At 40.4% G+C, this 21,504-nt stretch overlaps 1 protein-coding gene across 5 annotated transcripts in view; it reads left to right on the forward strand.

Annotated features, from left to right (window-relative positions):
• RBM33 (RNA binding motif protein 33) overlaps nt 1–21,504 on the forward strand; it is a 135,418-nt gene that overhangs the window by 56,943 nt on the left and 56,971 nt on the right. For 3 of the 5 annotated variants that reach the window (XM_030932067.1, XM_030932068.1, XM_030932070.1), the window contains exons 7-9: nt 2,006–2,214; nt 6,232–6,517; nt 12,805–12,863. In XM_030932067.1, coding sequence (XP_030787927.1) covers nt 2,006–2,214; nt 6,232–6,517; nt 12,805–12,863 — 554 coding nt within the window. The remainder of the gene's footprint in view (nt 1–2,005; nt 2,215–6,231; nt 6,518–12,804; nt 12,864–21,504) is intronic. The other 2 variants (XM_030932069.1, XM_010368155.2) reach the window with 1 other exon arrangement.

Here is a 21,504-nt window from a genome sequence, read left to right on the forward strand (position 1 = left end):
TCAGAATTGCTAATGCCAGCAGTAGTACTTAATGGTCCTTGTAGTTGCAGGGCCTTTAAAAATTTTCTTGATTCAGTTGTCTTTTAAAAAAACTCAGATTATCTTTTGTTATTTTTCCAAACAAATTGTGTATTCTATATGTATTTCAACTATTACAAAATTATTTGCATGCAAATATATTTTTCTTAACATTTTAGAAAGGGACAGTACAGTGTAAAACTTTGTTACATTGAGGTATGTATCTCTTTAGAATCTAGACATAGTTCAGAAAACACTTAAAGGGAAATTAACATTTCAGTTGAAGTTACAAATGTAATTTCCATCCTGTCATATTTTGGTGACCTTTTGTGACAGCTTGTCTCAATTGGAGGAAAGCGTTTTCACTTGCTGATTAAAGATGTCATTTGAAACCATTTTATTACTGAGGAAAGTGAAATTAATCTTGACACTCAGAACCACTAGAAAAATAATTGCTGATTCACTGCATAAAATGTGTGTGTGAACTAATCATGTAGTCAAGATTAGAATAAAAGTCTATACTGGTTAAGAAGAGATTAAATTTTCTTTCAAATGGGGTCTAGTTTTCTTTGAAGGGGAGAGGGGTACCATAGAAACAATTTCAAGAAAAATGTGGCTTAGAGATTTTGGAGGAGTTTGGAGATGACGATGGGATCCAAGGTAGAAGGTAGACTCTGGTAATATTGAAAGCTTACCCTTGGCTGGGGAAGAAGGCAGGAGAAGGCATCTTGGTATACTCAGTGACATTTTTAGAAAATGTGGCGTAAGATCTGTTGTCCCAATTTAGCTAGTGTTGTAAAAGGACCATATGTGGCTAAATCATTTTCGTTCCCTTTAGGAATATAGAATAATGTGCCATCTGAAGTTTCTTGGGGCCAATGCCCATGTTTTCTGTATCCCTAAAGCATTTGGCAGAGCAGTGAGCAGCTGCTGGACACTCCACACGTGTTTGCATGAGTGTTTTCTCATGTGACTTTGCTCTCATTTGATTTGGCTTCTCTATCAGTCTGCATGCATATAAGAAGGCTTCACAGTAAAGTTTTAAGAAAATATGAAAAACGGAAATGATATGTATTAAATTGAGTTTTTTATTCTTTATGAAATCACCTTGACTTCAGAGTGAGTTCATTAATAGTTATGTTTTTAAGTGAGAAGGACCAGGAATTTGTTTTCTTGCATCTATGTGCCATCATCGTATGCTATTAATATTTCTACTGGCTTCAGTAAGAAAATCATACTGGTGTAGGACTGGTAGAGCCAGCTTCTGACTGATGGCATACACCATCAGTAAAAGGTGTGACTGCAGGCTGGGCGCAATGGCTTACGCTTGTAATCCTGGCACTTTGGGAGGCTGAGGCAGATGGATTGCCTGAGCCCGGTAGTTCGAGACCAGCCTGGGCAACATGGTGAAACCCCGTCTCTACTAAAATACAAAAAAGTTAGCCAGTGTGGGAGCGCGCACCTGTAGTCCCAGCTACCTGGGAGGCTGGGGCAGGAGAATCGCTTGAACCTGGGAGGTGGAGGTTGCAGTGAGCCGAGATCATGCCATGCACTCCAGCCAGGGCAACAAAGCGAGACTGTGTCTCAGGTTAAAAAAAAAAAAAAAAAAAAAAAAAAAAAAAAAAAAAAAAAAAGATGTGACTGCAAAATGCCTTCTAGTGTGAGGGCAGTGGTTAAATTTCACTTCAACTTCTTTTTAGCCTCACTCAGCACATATCATTGGTCTCAAATGAAAATAATTTAAAATTGATTGGCGACACTTGCATTGTATCATAAAGGAAAGCCTGTTCTTATTTCTCAGACCTCACTGGTGGGTTGTGCATGTTGCTGGTTGTATCATCCTTGCCGCTGCTAGTCAGGTGTTTCCCGCGGGTGAAGCACAGGCTGTTGCAGAGTTTCATGTCACATCATTCTTTCCTGTTTTCTCCCTAGATCTCTAGTTTGGGCTCTCGGAAAGTAACTAACACATACACATCTTTTCACATAGAACTTTCAGCAGAGGCCAAGGCAGCATTGCTTGAATTTGAAGAAAGGGAGCGACAGCATAAACAAGGACGCTACAGCTCCAGGCGGGGAGGACGACGAGGAGGTCCGCTGATGTGTCGTGGTGTGGGGGACCAGAGGAGAGAGAGCACCGAGAGGGGCAGGATGAAGGACCACAGACCCGCGTTGCTTCCTACACAGCCTCCTGTCGTGGTAACTTCAGATTTTATTGGAGTAGCCCTAGAACTTTAGAACAAATGGCAGTAAGCTTTTGTGGGTATCCTATTATACATTTCTCTCTTCTTAGTCTGAAATGAAAGGTTCGTAGCAGGAGTAATGGCTGAAGTTGCTGCTTTATAGTCTCTTGTGATGTTGCACACTCCAGTCATCCTGAATTAGAAATTCAGCACTCCAGTCATCTGGTAGTAAGAAATCATCCTGTACCACAAATACTTCCAGAGGAGGGATTAATGAGCAACCTGATGCCCCAAGATGACATAAGCTCCTGTGGCACTTTGCTTGCTAAAGCCTCCAGAGGGGTATTTCTGAGTGTATTGCATTTGAAAGATGGTATTACAGATAGAATTTAGGCAGAAGTTGTTTATTTTATAAAAATATTTTTACCTTTATACTGTTTACCATAGATTTTTCCTTAAATATCAGTTTCTCAGAATTATTACAATATCCTCCATACAAAGCTTTCACAGCCTATAGTTTAGGAATAAATCGTGTACCTGTAATTTCAATTGGAATGTCCTTTGCATTTCAGAGATGGCACATCTCAGAAACAAAGACAGGAATTGTTGATTTTTTTGTTCTTTTTTTGTTTTTGATACAGAGTCTCCCTCTGCTGCCCAGGCTGGAGTGCAGTGGCATGATGTTGGCTTACTGCAACCTACACCTCCTGGGTTCAAACGATTCTCCTGCCTCAGCCTCCTTAGTAGCTGGGATTACAGGTGCTTACCACCACACCCAGTTAATTTAAAAAATATTTTTAGTAGAGACTGGGTTTCACCATGTTGGCCAGGCTGGTCTCAAACTCATGACCTCAAGTGATCCACCTGCCTTGGCCTCCCAGAGTGCTGGGATTACGGGCATGAGCCACTGGGCCCAACCAGTTAAGCTTTAGGGATTGTATGGCTTTTTACTTAGAAGTCAATCTTGAAGGAAAAATTTATTTAACACAAATATGTGTCCACTGTGTCTACCACTTGCCCTTTTTACATTTTTATCTGAATTTAGAGAAAATGACATTTCACTTCTGTTGAAATGTTGTATTTCAGGAGCCATTCATTTGTGAAATGATAAAGTAGAAGAGATAATTTTTGTTTTAGCATGAGAATTCCAACTCTGATGTGTAAAGGGAGAGTAGGTAGGTGTACACAATTTGATGATACTAGGAACTGCTGTCTGCTTACACAGCTGTTTTGTTTTTGAGCATCTCTAACAGCAAAAAGGCTGGATTTACAGTTTGTCTTTTTTTTCCTTGATTGCTCCCTGTCTCCGCCCCAAACCTCCGCTTGCCATATGTCGAATAGCCATTTTCATTATTCTGGCCTCTTTAGGGGCCAGACAACTCCCACAGGAGACCAGTGTTTACGTAATTATGGCTTTGATCCTGGAGAAGTTGCTGAACTCTTGTTTTCTTACCACAAAGAAGGGAAGAGCATGTATCTCTCACCTGCCTCCTTAGAGAGGCTGAACTGAGATGGCATTAATGCTTTTAAAAATGTCACGGACATTCAGTTGTCCTCAGTCCTGATGGTGACGTCGTATCTCTGGATTGTAATGTGACTGATTTGGACTGTTAGAGCCTACTGTGTATTAGGAGTAAACTAGACAGCTACCCTAAGACTGACACAGCTTTGTAAGCAATAGTCTCATCTTTGCTAATCAATGATGAGATCAGGGCTATCTTATCCTCCATTCCAACGGCGTTCTCTTACATCATAAGCTTTCTCCATCCTATTCACTCCCCTTCCCAGAGCTATTTTGTCTCTTTGAGTCTTGACCCCCAAAGTTTTGGAAAGAAAATTTTTGGCTCATGTCTCTGCTTGTACCCATTTTCTGCTTGGTTGGCTCCTTGCTGCCTGGATTCCATTCTGTTCCCTGTCCTGAATCCTGAATGGTGCCCTCAGAGATGCCACCTGACCCCTTGTCCTGTTGGACCACACTCTGGGGCCTTGGCCATCACACATGGTCTCTTTGTGAGCAGCTCTTTTTTGGGCATATGAGGTTTTGGATGTACTCTCTTATCTAGAATGGTTTCTTCTTTCTTCCCTTTGACCTTTTTATTTTCAAACTAAACTTTTATTTTTGATTGCATATATTTATGAGGTACAACGCACTGTTACGGTATGTAAATGTTGTGGATGGATTATATCAAGCTAATTAACATTGGCATCCCCTTGAATATTTCCTGGTTTTTGGTATTGAGCATTTAAAATCTCTTTGAATAGTTTCAAAATACCCTTTTCTTTAGTTGTGTTTTTCTTCAGGTTTTGTTCTTAGTCCTCCTTTTTCTCAGCGGTCTCCCCAGCACTGTTCCTCTTGCTGTTACCTAGTGTCTCTCAGTGAGTCTTAGTCTCTAGCCTAACCTCTTTCCAGCTCCATTTTCTCCGTCTCCCAGCTGTCCCTGTACCTCTGCAAACATGGGTTTCATAGACCCTGAATGTCACTTGTTTAATCACACAAACATGATCTTTCCCTTACAACTCTGTGGTCTTGAATTAATGACCATGCATTGTGGTCACTCTCAGTTCAATTAAAATTGAAGCCCCGGTGTCTGTTCGTGTGCTATCTGTGGGATACAATGGTGAATAAGATAGACAAGATCCCCACGCTCATGGGCAAATGTGCACAGATGTGATGAGTTAAGGAGGGAACATACTGCATATGGGAGCGTGTGTGCTAGTGGATGTGAGCTGGTGGAGGAAGGATAGGTGGGCTAAGGCCATTCATAGATTAGTTTTAGAATTCTACTCATTGTGCCTCTGAGATGTCTTCTTGCTCTTTGTCAGACTATGGCTGTTCCTGTGCTTCAGCTCTCGCCATAGCCTATTAGATGGTCTCCTTCCATCTTCTTTGCCCTTGTTCATCTCACACTGCTGTGAATGATCATTTTCCTACCAAAAAGATCATTCGTGATCCCTTGTTAAACATGTTGTCTATGGCATAGTAATGGATCATTTACTTGGAATTCAAAAGCCCTCCATAATTTGGCATCATCTCAGGGAAAATAGCTTGTTAAATTAGACAACTGAATTAGTAGTGGTCTACTGCTAATTAGCTGTGTGACCAGTTTGGTTAGCGATTAAAAGCAAAACCTGTGGAATCAGATGGCCTGAATTCTGGTTCCAGCTTTTCTGCTTTCCAACTACTTGATCTTGTAAAAGGTCAGTAAATAGGACCTACTTTATAGGACTGTGGGGAGCTAGGTCAGCTAACTTTCTCTACTGACCTTATAGTAGGAACTTAAAATGTGGGGAAGGTTCAGTCCACAGCAGCTGTTGCGGTTGTTGATTTCTTCCTCTCTAGTGACTGACAAAATAACCAGCCTCGAATCGAGATCTCTGACCACTTCGAGTGTGTCATTTTCATACCTTCTTTCCTGGTCTCCTGGTTTTACCAAGCAGGTGGGTCTGTGCTGCTTCTGCTGCTTTCTGGGTATCTGTCCCTCACTCTGCCTTGCACCTCTCTGTCCTTCATCACCGAGTTCAGGTGCCACCCTCTCAGAGAAGCTCCCTCCCAGCCTCTCCTGGAGGCTCTTTGTAGCCCTGTCCTGTTTTCAGGCCTCAGTTCTGGAGCAGGGTGACTGGTGCGCATCTCTTGCCTTGCTTACCAGAGTTCCTGGAGGGGGATGCAGGACTGCTACAGGGAGGGCCGTGGCAGCTGCTCTTCTGTCCCTGGCACAGGGCTTTGCTCAGTGTGGGCAGTTCTTTTCCCTGAACTGAATTTTTCTTTTCTTCAAAATTCACACTGGGTGCTTTGGGGCTGTTTTCCTTCTTGCCTTGAGATTGACTCAATTGTGAGACTAGAGCCCTCACTGTGAAGAAGTAGAGAAGCTTCTTTAGCCTGCTGTTTTGATACAAATTGTTACTACAGACTTCTTCCATTGTAACTTTACAAATGCAATCAGGGTAAATTTGTAACACATCAGCATTCTTTTAAATGTTGATTTCGGTGAACTTTTGTTTTGTTTTTTGTTTTTTTTTTTTTTGTGATTTGTAGACTCATTCTCCAAGGTTAATTCCTCCTCCACAGCCCCAGGCTCCCCCTCCACCGCCACCACCGCCTCAGCAGCAGCCGATCAGAAGCCTGTTCCAGCCGCAGCAGCTGCAGCCGCTGCTTCCGGTGCAGCACCCGCACCACCCATCCCCCCCTCAGGGAATGCACATGCCTCCCCAGCTAGAGACCCCAAGGATGATGATGACCCCGCCACCCGTGACTCCACAGCAGCCCAAGAACATACACATCAACCCGCACTTCAAAGGGACGGTGGTCACGCCTGTTCAAGGTCTGTGTTTCCTTTTACTGTTGTAAAGCATAGATGGCCCTAGCTTCCAATGGTTTGACTTAGGATTTTTCCACTGACGCGTTTTCGACTTTGTGAGAGTGTGAAAGCAGTATGCATTCAGAAGAAATCATAGTTCGAATATTGAGATTTGATCTCTCCTGGGGTAGCAACAGGCATCCCAAAACTCGCTCGAAGCTGGGCAGGGGGTGCTGTGGTTCCCAGCTCCGATGATTTTGCCAACTGTGGAATGATGTGAGTGTTCTGCTTAAGGTAGGTGAGGCTAAGCTATGATGTTCCATTGGTTGGGCATATTAAATGCATTTTGACTAAGGGTCTTTTCAACTAACGATAGCCTTATTGGGATGTAACCCCATCCTATATTGAGGAGCATCTGTTATGTTACAGATTACTGTGCATCTGAAGGCATTTATTAGTTTATTGCACTGAAGCCGTTGCTATGGCAAAATGGTTTTCACATTCATATTTGTAAGGATGAGTTTTCCTTGGCTCTTCCCCATTCATTTAGATTTTAGCTTGATGGGTCAAGTATATTTCTTTAAAAATGTGTATCTCTTATTGTATAATTGAGTGGAAAGTGCTGATCTGTGACTCTTCATAAGTCTCCCGGTGAGGATGTTTGCAGTGGTGAGTGTCCCTCTTTGGTTCCAGGTAGCATGTTTCCCTTCAATTCCAGTGTCAGCTGATGGAGAGGGGACATATCCATCTTTTAGTTGTTGTAATCAAATAAATGCAGATCTGATTTTTACTTAAACATGTTCCTTAAGCTAGGAAACTGTTTTCAAGCAATTTATATGAAGCATTAACTTCATGTATCTGTGAACACACACACATTTATTGAGTTACTACTCTATTTTTGGCATTTGAGTTATATTGATGAACAAACCAGACAAAGCTTTCTTCAGCCATGATCTTGCTTTCTAACAGTCTTATTATTATTACCAGTAAACATAAGTATTTTATGTGGCATGGTAGAAGATGGAAATGCAGTGAGAAATTGAGCAGGATGGGGGGAAGGGATGGGTTGTCTCTTAATAATAGGGTGATCAGGGTGAACTTCACTGAGCAGGAAAGAGTTGAGGGATATCCGTAAGTTAGTAATGTGGCTGTTCGGGGAAGATTGCAGGCAGAGTGATCAGGTATGAAGGGGCTTCCTCCAGGTGAGACCCTGCCTGCAAGTATAAAGGAGCTGGGGAGAAGGAGGCGCAAGCCTGGCCGAGATGGGGCACGAACTTGAGGCCACTGTATTGACAGACTTTGACTGTGTTTTGCTAAAACAGAAGTTGGATGATAATTGGTGGGAGCCAATAGGCTTGAGAGAAAGTTTTTTATTCATTGCACTTAACAGAAAAGAGCTAGTGAAGAAGGAGAAACATCATTGATGCAGATGAGAGGAAAACTTGTCTTGTCCAGGACCATGTGCCAGAGGTGGGCTTGCTGAGATGGAGGAGCAGGGAGTCCTCCACGGTTGGGGCAGATGGTGAAGCCTGAGCTCAGATGAGTGGGCAGGTGGAGAAGTCTTGTGTCAGTTCTTCCCTGGTGGCCTCAGTTTCCTCAGTAGGTAGTAAGGAGCTAGAGTGGGGAGGTAGGAGAGCGTGTTGAAGGTCTGAGGAAAGGAGCTATGGAGCATCCGCTCGTGCTTTGGAAGAGTGGATGTGCGCAGGGATGGGTGGGGCTGCTGAGCCCGTGAGGAGCATGGATTTGAGGTGAGGGCAGTCAGCATGGTTGTGTGTCCAGCTGTGCTCATCTGCACGCACTAGGTGTGGAATAGGCAGGCGGTTGGGTTTATGAGGGTCATGGTTTTCACAAAGTAGTAAAGGGGAGGTAGTGCGGATAACGATGGGCTGTGGATCATAAGGTAGATGCCAGGGAGGAGAGGACAGCAGGGAGGAGGCTGAGACGGTGAAAAGGAGGTCACTGGAGAGCTTTGTAGAGTTGAATGGTTGTTTGAATCAGGGTGCTGGAGGGAGTGAGATGGAAGGGTAGAATGGTCACCAGGACTGGAGGCAGAGGCGGCACGGATCTGAGGCAGGGCACGGCAAGGGCCATCTTTGTGTTTATTCAGACTGGAGCTGAGCTCCCTGAGACATGACAGGGGCAGTGTGGTGCTGGGGGATGTCAGCTGGTGGCATGAGATGAAAGCTGGATCTGGAAGCAGCAGTGAGATCAAGAAGGAGCCCTTCTACCTCCAGACCTTTGGCAAGAAGCTGTGGGAGAACAGCTGCCGCTCAGAGGGGCCATGAGAGCAAGAAGGTGAAAGAACTTGGGGTGTTGTGGATGCTGCCGATGGGTGGGGAATTAGGGACTCCCAAGGGTGTGGGAGAGAAGTTTCAGAAGTGGAGAGTAGCCTAAGGTAGTAGTTCAAGTGCAGGGGATTGGCCAGTGACCTAGAGCCTGGGACCCTCCCATACGTGGGTCAGAAGTATTATGACGTTGTCCTGTGGCCATGGAGCAGGGGACTGTGATGGTGACAGGCTGGCACAGAGTGAAAGGGAGGGGGGCGCCTCTTGACAGTGTCTGCGGGTCACCACCAGGCCACTGGGCATGGCAGATAAGCATAAGGTTTTAAAGTACAGTTAACTCCTAAGCCCTCCTGACCCCATCGCATGTCCCTGTGTGCCCACAAAGTTCTTCCCACCCTGGTTAGTATTACTCGTCCCCACATCCTCTTAGGTGGCCCTGAGCGTCGCTGACTGGCGTGGTGCCTGTGTCTCCTGCAGTAGCCGTTGAATGAATGGACATGTGCATACTTGAATGGGGAAGGTGGCTTTCCTTCAAGTAATCCTTTGCGTCTTCCCCATAGTGGTTGTCCTAAACCTGGCACTACTGTCAGTCTAATTTGTTGGAATGATTTTGCTTATGTTATTCTTTCTTGTGCATTTCCTTGTAAAATGCAGTGGAAAACTGGCATTTGGTAATATGTACAGATTTTCTTTAGCTTAACTAAAATAGTTTTAGAATTATAGGGTGGTAAAGCTATCAGGAAGCCCCAAGATATCCTCTATGTATGAAAATGGTGTCCCCTGCAAAAGTTAGCAGCCTGACAAGTGTAGAATGCAGGCCTTGCACCCCAAAGCACACGTGTGATTTAGCAACTACTCCAAGGTCAGCTTTCTGACAGAAGTTTTTCAACTCAGGACCAGCTAGCTTTTTCTCACCATGAAACCAGGAGCTTTAGTGCCACATGTCCCTTGTCTGTAATTTGCCTTTGACCTTCAGAGGTACACAGACACAGAAGAGAAGGACAAAATAGCCTTGCTAGGTAGATAGGCAACACTTTCGAAGCAGTTGTTTATTCTGTAATAAATGAATGAGCTTAAATAGAAATGCACAGTTCCTCTTGAGAGAGACCGAATATCAAGATGTCTCCTGTACATAAAAGATACACAGATTAAACCTTTGATTCTCAGAGCCTTACATAGATGAAAGGTGCTTTTTCAAAAAGTTAACAATATATACACATCTTCTTCTGATGGCACAAACTTCCTTTTTGAGGATGAAGAGGGTTCCATTATAATGTATTTAAAAACTGTTTTGTTGGAAATGTAACTTGTTTCCAGATTTTTAGTATTATAATGAATTGAAAACTTAGTCCATTAAATACATGGGACAAGTTATAAATATTAAACTTCAGATATTCAAGTTGAAGCTTCAGCTGGACTGGTCTCTAACATCACACCTTCTAAATTCTTCTGTGCTCACAGTGGGCAGCCAGGGCCCGGTAGGTAGAGCCTGCAGACACATGCCTGGGCATTCCCACTGAGGTGGCTTCTCTTGGGTGGGCCAGGTGTTTGCCTTGTTCCCACCGGGACTGTCCGCAGCAACCCTTTTTTGTCAGCTGTTTTTCCTTTTCTGCTGTGTGTTTTGTTTTGTTTTTTTTGTTTGTTTGTTTGTTTTTTGTTTTGTTTTAAATAGGGAAAAGGCTGGTACTTTGTGCAGATTACCAGCTCATCAGAGGGTTCTGTGTAAGAAATCCATTGATTATAATCAGATTGCTTTCTAGAGATCCCACCTCGCCTTCTTTCTCTCATTCTCCTGGTTAAAGAGGCTTAATGTTTTATCCTTTTATTGTGTGGGAATTTTTTGGTAGATATTGGCATTTAAATTCTAAGTAGTACCTATGATCGAGTTAGTGAGGATCTGGGTGTCTTATATTTGTTAACTTGATTTTAAAAATCACGTCTTTACATTTAATATGTAGTTGTTTTCTTTGTCACCTTCATTATCTTCTTAGGTCAGAGATATTCTTCTTTTTTTCTTTCTCCACTTTCTCCAGTCTAGTGTTTCACTTTAGGTATGGAATTGATGTAACATCAGCTGTGTAGAATTGAGGGGAGAGTTGGATTCTATTTTATATAAAGTCTTACAAACTGACCCACTCTTAATTTTGAAATTTGGACTTGTTAGATTAGCCTGTCAAGGAAGGGATGAACTTCTGGCATTTTTACATTTTATAAAAGTAAGTTTTCTTTCAGTCACACTTTGCATTTGATCAAGCAGTGACACAGGCCATGTATGCTATCACTTGAAGTTGAAGTGTGGAAAGTGCAATGTGAATGATAAGGCTTAATGTATGGAATTCCTTGAGTAATCATAGTTTAAAAAAAAAAAAAAGTTTATCCTAGCACCCTGTTTTTGAAGTGATTCTGATGGACTTTTAAGAGGTATCACGTGTATTTCGCATTTAGCAGACACTTCTTAAATTAAAAAATACGCTACGTTGTCAACTCCACCTGATGTGTATGAGTTTGCTGGGGCTGCCATAACAAGCACGGCAAATAGGGCGAGTTAAACAACAGAAACTTATTTTCTTACAGTTCCGGAGACTGGAAGTCCGAGTTCGAGGTGTGGGCAGGGCAGCTTCCTTCTGAGGCCTCTCTCCTTGCCTTGTCATTGGCCACCTTCTCCCTGTGTCCTAACGTGCTCCTCCCTCTGTGGGTACTGTCTGTGTCTAAATTTCCCTTTCTTTTTTTTTTTTTTTTTGAGACGGAGTCTCGCTCTGTCGTCCAGGTTGGAGTGCAGTGGCCGGATCTCAGCTCACTGCAAGCTCCGCCTCCTGGGTTTACGCCATTCTCCTGCCTCAGCCTCTGGAGTAGCTGGGACTACAGGCGCCCGCCACCTCGCCCGGCTAGTTTTTTTTGTATTTTTTGGTAGAGACGGGGTTTCACTGTATTAGCCAGGATGGTCTCGATCTCCTGACCTCGTGATCCACCCGTCTCGGCCTCCCAAAGTGCTGGGATTACAGGCTTGAGCCACCACGCCCAGCCTAAATTTCCCTTTCTTATAGGGACATCAGTCAGGTTGGATTACAGCCTAGACCTCATTTGACCTTAGTTACCTCTTTTAAAGACCTAGTCAGTGGAATCCAGTTACATTCTGAGGTACTGGGGGTTGGGACTTCATTGTATACATTTGGGGTTGGGGCGGGGGGAGGGAGTTGCAAACAGTTCAGCCCCACAGTACCTGACAATCTGAGAGCTTCCTAGGTGTATCTGCCAGCATGTTTTGATGTAAGATATAGCCTGCACTTAGATTGTGAGTTTCTTTGAAAATCAAGATCAGTATAGTGCATGGTGAGTTTTAAAGAGCTTAAACACATCTGATTTAGCCTCAAGGTATGAAACTTACATTCTAGCTTCTTCTCTATTCTGAGATGTCTTTTTAAAAATGATTTGTTTCGTTGTTCTGGTGGATTGATGGAAGTCCTGCTTGTTTATAAACCAAAGTAAACTAAAAGCCTTGGCATAGGAGGTGTAGTAGAAAATTTTTAACGGTCTGTGAGCGTTTTTTCCAGTTCCTAGGATGTGCTGTTTTCCTTTCTCTGCCTGCCTCACTTCCCTCCTTCCCTTCTCTCTTTCATGATTCATAAGTGTTGAGATTTAAATGTGTATGTGACTGGCGTAGGAAAATATAACTGGGATTCGATAACCTGAATTATCTGGATAGGGATAGGAGAAACAAAGTAGATTTTTTATTTTAGAGTAATACTGTCTTATTTTGTTGCAAAATATTTTAATTCCAAATAATAGTCAACTACTGAGATTTAAACTTCTGCTTGCACTGTTGTGTACTGAAAAGGAAACTTCTGCTTTCTCCCTTTTCTTTTTTGGAAGTGTTAAAAATACTAAATGTTTAACTTAAGTATAAGCAGAATGTGTTATATGTCTGGTACGCGTAATATATATTTTATATTAAACTTCATGTCTTGTATTACAGGGGTTTGGGTGTTGAGTAAAATGTGTCTCTAACGCAAGGGGTTTTTCTTGCAGTGCCCTTGCTACCAGTTCCGAGCCAGCCGAGACCTGCTGTGGGACCCCAGAGATTCCCAGTGAGTAGCAGCTGCTCCTTCTGCTCTGATAGGGATGAGCATACATTTACTAAGAAATATTAATATAGCAAGTGCAAGAGGTTCCAGCCAAATATAATTTTAAGGATTTGCAAATATTGACAGTAATCTCTGCAATAGAAAATGTTTGTTAAAAGCTTAAGGTCAGTGGATTTTTGAGAGTAGAATTAATTTTGTTTAACTGTAAAATTGTTGAATCAGGATCATCAGTGGAATGCTGTTCGTCTTAAAGAATATGAATATTGATTTTATTATTGCCTTATGGTAAGTGAGAAAGAGCCTTGCTTTATTAGAGAGATGGAGGTGTATGTGTGCATGCGCCCACAGGCACATGTATGTTTGTGCATGTGTATGTGTGTGTGTGTGTGAAATTCTAGGAAATGAAAATGAGAGATCTCTTGTTTTTTAAAAGAACCTCTAGGGTCTTGATGAGCCACTCATTTTATAATTTAAAATGAATGTTTTCACTTGAAAATATCTTTAAAAGAAAGCATATATTCTCTCTCTTGCTGTCTCTCTCACACACACTCTCATTCACTTATACACACACAGAAATGCACACTTTGCTGTATTTTCAGTAATTTTATCCATTCTTCTAATGTGTTTTAAGTAGAAGAAACAAGCCCATTAACTAGATATATTTGTTTAAATATATACATTTTATTTTATGTGAATTTTTGGTTCAGTGTGTAGTTTCCATGGTTTTACTAGAGAGTACATTTTTTTTTTCCCAAACAGTTTGGGGAAAAAAATGTACTGACCATAACATTTTCATGTAATTTATATGTAAAACAGAGGTAGCCTTATTTAGGTTAAACAGTCTGATTTTCAGGAAATACCTAAATGGCCTATTGAACTGTTTATCTTTGGTACTTCAGTAGATAACATTTATATATGGCATTTAGCAAGAAGGCTTAAATGAAGGATGTGAATGTATAATCAGGTGATTATTCAAAAATAACATTATTGGATTTAAGGTTCAGAGTATTTTATAGAAATTTCTTTGACTTGTAGTTATGAATTATGACACAGTTTCTAAAGCTGGTTCTTCGTGATTTCTTTATAGTTAGCTAATGTGTTTCTATAAATTATTTACCAAGTTCTAAAAATTAGTTGTTTTTAAAACGTTAGGTGATTTTTATTGGGTATCTATTTGAAGCAGTTGTCTAAAAAGCCAAGTTTTATTAGTTCCGTTGCCTAAGGCTGACATGTATGATTTTAGTCATTGAATATATTTCTTCTGTGGAGTAGTTTGTCTGCTAGTTATTGTAAAGCACTGACATATTAAGTACTTTTTGCTTTTTCAAGACTATTATTATATCTTTGTTAAAATCATTTTTGGATGTGTTTTCATGTTTTGTACTACAAGGATAAAATTTGATGTGAATAGCATTTGCAGTTAAGATATAAACCTAAAGCAATGTAATTTATATTTTTGTAAAAATGTTTACTAATATAAACTTAGAATAGTCAATTGCAATTTTTATTTCATTTTTCAGTTGTGCAAATATAATTGTATCTGATGTTAGGAATAAAACCTTAGAATACTTTGCCGCTATTAGAATAGGATAATAAAAGAACATTTTTGTGAGAAATTGAACTTGCTCTTCAGTTATATAGTACTCTAAGCTTGGTAAATATGTTTCAAGGCAGTTTTGAACAGTTTCTGTGAGGTGCAATGTTCTGTTTTTGTTTTTGAGATGGGAAGTATGTGTGGGTGATCAGAAATGGTTGGGCTAGAAATGAGCTGTGTATGTGAATGTAGCTTAGTAAGTGTTCTCTTCAGACCAGGTCTTTACCACGATTTAGCATGTCTCTTCCTTTAAGTCCCCAGTGCTGACATCACAGTGAACTTGGGGCGTAGCGCGTGCAGTGCACTACTTATTTCTATCATCATTTTTCCCTGAGAGAAAATCATGAAATGTGTGTTTTTAAAAATACAGTAGCGGTATTATGTTTTTAAAAAGCCCACCAGAGTCTTGTTGGGGAGAAAGATAAACTGTAGGTTCTCTCTGGTTGTTTTATTTGTAAGCCAGATCTTTGTTGAGTATTTTTTCTTTTTTCTACTACTAGATTAAACTTCTTTCCTGTGAATGTAAATGTAGTTTTGTGAAAATTTAATGAGGATCTACTTTATGCCAAATGCTCTACATAGTGCTGTCTCTAAGCTATAAAATGAATCAAGCATCATTAAATGAAACCTAACTTATGTCCTTAAGCTAATTTTCATTTGAGTAAAATTTAAAAATAGTGAAGACAGCATTGTTGTGGCTTAGCAGAGGCCACTGGAGATTTCTTATTGATGGCTGGATGTCCTGCAGGCTTTGTCTTGGTTCTTATGGATGGCTGTATGCCACTCAGTTTCTATCCTGGTGGTTTTCTGTATTTGGGGTTCAGTCAATATTTGTCAAACCGAATTTTGCTTTAAAAACTGACGACACACGCACACACAAAGTGATGGAACATTCAACTTCAGATTTATCAGGTGGTCTGTTTGAGTCAATGTGCTTCTTGGTACGCAAAAATAGATTTGAATTCAGAAATCTGTGTGCCGGTTGTTATGAAATTTGCAATTGAGCAAATCAAGATTCATTGTAATCTTTCCTTTCCCCAGCTTAAGTACCTTAATTTAAAGGAATTCTCATTGCTCCTAGGATAGGTAACATTCTATCCAAAGGTGTGCTCCTAGTGCATATGTAGCTTCCTCACATCAGTCAGAGTTGTGTGTTTACTCCTATTTGTGTGATATCTGGTGAATGTCTGTGGCTGAATGCCCATGCAGAGTCCCAGTCATCCTGTGCTCTGGTGGACTTAGCCACAGGCCCTGTGCGGAGGGGCGGGAGGGAGCACATAGTTGTCAGATAAACATACCCAAAACTTAATATAGAGTGATCTTACTGCTTATTAGGAGCCCTACATAGAATGAGTAATGTAAAGGGGGGTGTGCAGTTTAATTTTTATATTTTTTACTTTTTGTTGTTTTCAAGACCACATATGTGAATTTGCATAGTAGAATTATATCACATGCATTTAACTATTCAAGAATGCAGCTTTGTACCCAACTAAAAGAGTTAAAAAAAAAAAAAAAAGACAATACACAAAAGTACCACTAGATTTCCAAATTTTAAAGGATCTATGATACATTTGGTATTTATGCTTAGTTTAGAACTAGTATGTCCAGAAATTTTGCTGAGTGATAATACTTCTAGTTTTTAAAGTAAAAATTACAGAAATCGAGACACCCAAATATGAAATACTATTTTTCATAGTGTATAAAATTTTTAAAAATTATTCTTTTTTGTTTTTTTTTCTCTTTTTGAGATGGAGTATCTGTCGCCCAGGCTGGAGTGCAGTGGTGTGATCTTGGCTCACTGCAAGCTCCACCGCCTCCCGGGTTGACACCATTCTCCTGCCTCTCAGCCTCCCGAGAAGCTGGGACTACAGGCGCCCGCCACCACGCCCGGCTAATTTTTATTTTATTTTTTGTATTTTTAGTAGAGACGGGGTTTCACCGTGTTTGCCAGGATGGTCTCGATCTCCTGACCTCATGATCCGCCCAACTCGGCCTCCCAAAGTGCTGGGATTACAGGCATGAGCCACTGCGCCCGGCCTTTAAAATTATTCTTAAAAATTATTCTTAAAAATCCAAATCTGAGGCCAAAATTTGATATTCTGGGCTTTACTTGTAGTTAGAGTAATATTTTTATTTCTTGTTAATTAGCATTATTTGGAGAATTTAAGAAATGATTTTTAAAACAACTGCATGTCAAAATAAGTGTCTTAAGGATCCTTGTTTTTGATCATTTTGGAGAAAATTGCTTTAACTGTTGGTTATGTTAGCCTTTGCACTAGGATGCATGTCTTTCCCTAGTCCCTCATTGAAGGATCTGTAAAGTGCTTTGTAATTTAGGCTTCCATTTAAAAATTAGATTTATGTACTTAATTTTAGTTACAGATATGCACATTAGTTCTGAACTCTGAAACTATTTTTCTTCTCATTGTAAAACATATTTCCATTACATAACATATGAATACTTACATGGGCTGATGAGCAGAGGAAGTAACATACCCTCAGAGCTTGACGTGTCCTGTGTGACTGATGACCCTGTTTCATTTGGGCACTTTGCTCTGTCCAGTCTTCTGGTCTGGCCTCTTACCATCCACTAGTCCATTTAATGAACACATTTTTGTTCATGTCAGGGCTGTCGAATGCTATTTCACAAAACACTGTGTTGTGTTTTTTTTTTTGTCTTTTAAATAAGGAAGTAGTGGGGTGAAACGCTAGTTACCTTTCTGGAAGTAAGTTTCTACATTTTAAATTCTGTTTTCCATTTCACATGTTCTTTGTTTTACAATTAAATTAATCTAATTGGTTTCTCTTTCTGCAAAGGCTATACCTGGTGTTTTTGTCACTAATACGGAACTGTAAGTCCTTATCTTACCCGTAAAGTATATTTTCTAGTCATGTATTTGTCCTCAGAGAGGTTTTTGTTTTTAAAGTTTGCCCACTTAAAAAAGTAACTTAAAATGTCAGTTGTCAGAATATTTTAAAGTGTTGTTTTGAGATTTTTGTGAATTCTTTGTTTTTCTGTGCAGTTGCTGTTTTTAAGCATATGAAAAAGTCCTGAGCTAAATTTTAAGCTTATGAAAAAATCATTTTAAAGATTCTTGACCTAGAATGTTTTAAAACCTATTTTAAAATAAGTTTAAAAATTTTAAAAACTATTCAGTCCTTTGATTTTACATTGGTGTGTTGGGCAAATGGTGATATTTCAGTTGGCTGTTAAATACCAGGTAGTTTGGCTGCTGAATAATTTCTTAGTGCCTTTTTTTAAAAATTTAAAATAAACTATACTTTTAAGGTTAAATGCATCTTCTTAACAATCATATTATTACTTACTTAGACCTAGCAAATGAGGTTCTCATTTGTGTTGACTCTGTAGTTACAGTGCATCACAGGTCTTATAGTTTGGGCTGCATTTGGGCACATGGTATCAGGTGGCAGTGAAGGATGTTTCCTGGATGTGTTTATAGGCCATTTCATGCAAATCATGTTTGATGAGACTGCTGCATCAAATCACATTTCTTTCTGATTACAGCCCTTGCAGATGAGAATCCAGACTTTATTCCATCCAGGAAAGAAAGTCTTGCTTTTGAACACCTACTGTTTTTACATGCCTGCAATGCCTTATAGTTACCAGCACTTAAGCTGTGGAAGGAATCATGGGCATTTTCTCTGATCAGACCTATAAGTAGTAGCAGGCGAATATAGTAGGAGATCCTTCCAGCTGTCAAACATTGTCAGGCTTGCAAGGAGAGAATGCAGTTTAAAATGCAGGTGACATAATACCCAACATCCTCCACTTGCTAGTGAGTTTCTGATTAATCGTGATTACCATACATTATCATACCATCAAATTTAATCATATCAATGAATTCCCATCTGTAGCAGTAACAGGAGCAGCTAAACACTATGGTAACAGCTATTAAAGAAGGTGGTTTATCAAATTCAGTAACCCTTTAACTTGCTCCTTGGTCAGCATGCAGTGCGTGTGTTGGGTAGAGATGGGGCTGGGTTAAAGTCCATGCTACTCACTCAAAGGCCAGGAAGTACTCCTTGAACTTGCATAGAATTGGTTTCTTGTTTCTTCTGTTGGAGCCATTGAGCTCCTTTGTAAAAACTGCTTTCTAAAATTTGTGATAAACTACAGTTGTCCCTTGTACAACATGTGTATGTGCGGGGGCCTGGAAGCAATCTCCTAAGCATACCAGCAGAGGGCTGTGTTTTGTTTGTTGGCTAAGTCAATCTGTTAACATTGACTGGGACACCTTTTAAATTCTCTTCAGATATAGAGTGCCATATATATATAGACTTAACCTCAGTGCAGTTTGCCTATCTGCAACTTAATAATTTAGCCTATGAAATGTTGGACACAAAGTTTAAAGTCTTGGAACTCCTCTCTGCCAAGGAAATCTTAGTTACCTGTTTTTAGTGATGTGTCCTAGAAAACACACTGCTTTTTTTGTTTTAATATTTAATTTCCCGGGAGTCGTTGAAGACCTGTGGTTCTGTTTAGGTGCATTTTTAAGGCATACTTGGAAAGAAGTCCTGTTTTATTATAAAGTATCCAAAGCAGTTCTTCTGGCCGGTGCTCCCAGCACTTTGGGAGGCTGAGGTGGGTGGATCACTTGAAGTCAGGAGTTCGAGACCAGCCTGGGCAACATGGTGAAACCCCCGTCTCTACTAAAAATACAAAATTAGCTGGGCATGGTGGTGGGTGCCTGTAGTCACAGCTATTTGGGAGGCTGAGGCAGGAGAATTGCTTGAACCCAGGAGGTGGAGGTTGCACTGAGCTGAGATCGTGCCACTGCTCTCCAGCTTGGGCGACAGAGTGAGACTCCATGTCAAATAAGAACGAAACAAAACCAAACCAAAAAGCAGTTCTTCCAAAAGATGAGAATTTTTTACTTTAAAAATGGAGTCCTCTGGGTGTACAGGTGTGTGAGTTTTGCTTAGTGCCTACCGTTATATAATCATCCAGGGACTCTCCTGCCTCTTGTGGTTAGCCCCTCTGCCTACTGGCCCCTGGCAACCACTGAAAGTGTTTGTTCCTATAATTGTGTTACGTAAATGGAATCATAGAGCTGGTTTCATGTGGAGCCTGGCTGCTTTCCTGTAGCATAACACATTTGAGATTCATCCGTTTGCTGCACCAGTCAGTAGTTTGTCTTGTCTTTTTTTTTTTTTTTTTTGAGACGGAGTCTCGCTCTGCCGCCCAGGCTGGAGTGCAGTGGCCGGCCCTCAGCTCACTGCAAGCTCCGCCTCCCGGGTTCACGCCATTCTCCTGTCTCAGCCTCCCCAGTAGCTGGGACTACAGGCGCCGCCACCTCGCCCGGCTAGTTTTTTGTATTTTTTAGTAGAGACGGGGTTTCACCGTATTAGCCAGGATGGTCTCGATCTCCTGACCTCGTGATCCGCCCGTCTCGGCCTCCCAGCACAAGTGCTGGGATTACAGGCTTGAGCCACCGCGCCCGGCCAGTAGTTTGTCTTTTCTATTGCTGAGTAGTATTCCAGTATATGGATATAGCACAGTTTGTTTACCCAGTCACCTGATAGGCATTTGGGTTATTTCCAGTCTTTGTTGTGATTAGAGTTGCCGTAAACGTTTGTTTATGGCAGGTTTTTTTTTTTTTTTTTGGGAGGGGGGGGTGTGTGTGTGTGTGTACAGAATTTTTTTTTTTTTGGGAACATAAGTTGTCAGTAAATGCCTAAGAGTGGATTGTGGATGATATAGTCAGTGTATTCACAGATGAGACTTTAAGACAGACTGTATGCTTTTCAGTTGACATAGCTGATACTACTGCTTTCCTTTTTTAGTTGGTTCTTTTTTTTTCTGTTTTTTTGAATGAGGAAATACAGTCTTTATAGAGCATATATGGTTGAAAATCAGTAGTGAATAAAAAACATTGAGTGATCACTGTATTCCACAGTTTGTGTTGAGCAGCCTGTGGAGCAAAAGTAAAAAATTATTATTTTTTTGTTTTGGAGATTGACAAGCTGACTTTGGGAAAGATCAGATTGCCTAAGTTCACACAACTGGACATGGGAGGTAGGACTAGAGGCCAATTCTCTTAGTTTTTATGCTGTACTTTCTCTTTCAATATGAAATAGAATTTCCATAAACTGAGAAAATATCATAGAATCCAGTAAGTTGAGTTGTAACTACATAAAATTGTGACCCTCATTAAGTACTGAAGTGAGGAAGTTCACTACAGCAGGGCCAGTCATTGGGAGGAGTTGTTTCAGGAGGGGCGTGGGAGGGGGGAGGGTGCAGAAATAAAGAGTTTTTCATTTCAGGAAATAATGTAAGTAGTCTTCAGGAGGTTCATCAAAACACCATTTTGTACCAAAAAGTTTTGTAGTTTGTAGTGGGTGCTCTTGTTTCACTGCTTGAACCATTAATATTATCCTAATGTATTTAAATTCACGTGGTGTTTTTTGAAACCTAGTACTTGGCACAAGGTATGTCCTTCAAAATGTTTAGAATGCATCTATAAATATAAAAATACCCTCTAGGAAGATGAATATAGGCATTTAAACAAGGCATAACCTGAAAGAAAAAAAATCCATGGAGAATACTGAAATAAGAGGATTAACATATTGTGATAGAGGGCTGTAATTTTAATTATGTCAGGGGCCACTAGTGTCCTTGATTCTTTGCATTCAACCCATTTAATGGGAATTAACTGAGAGGTGTTCCTAAGTGTCAATTGGTTTCTTATATAGTTCTTTGTATTTTAAGTGAGATTAATAAAGGAAAACATGTTGTAGAGATTGGTTATAATTTATTGAAAGATTCATGAAGTTTCAATGACATTTTTAAGGTATTTAATTAGTCTTATTAAAATATACGGACTGACCCTTTTAGGGAAGCTGATAAGTCACATAATAGCTGTTGGTGCCTTTTTATTCTTGGCTTTATATGATTAACTTTGTGCTAAGCAATTTATGCAAAATTTTTCATCTTTTTTTTTGTAACCAGAGTTATCAGTTCTTCTTGAATAGGATTAATATAGATAAAAATCATGTAATTAACAAGAGATGCAGAAAAGTGAAAGTATA

The sequence above is a fragment of the Rhinopithecus roxellana genome, chromosome 6 (genome assembly GCF_007565055.1).
Source record: "Rhinopithecus roxellana isolate Shanxi Qingling chromosome 6, ASM756505v1, whole genome shotgun sequence".
Lineage (NCBI taxonomy): Eukaryota > Metazoa > Chordata > Mammalia > Primates > Cercopithecidae > Rhinopithecus > Rhinopithecus roxellana.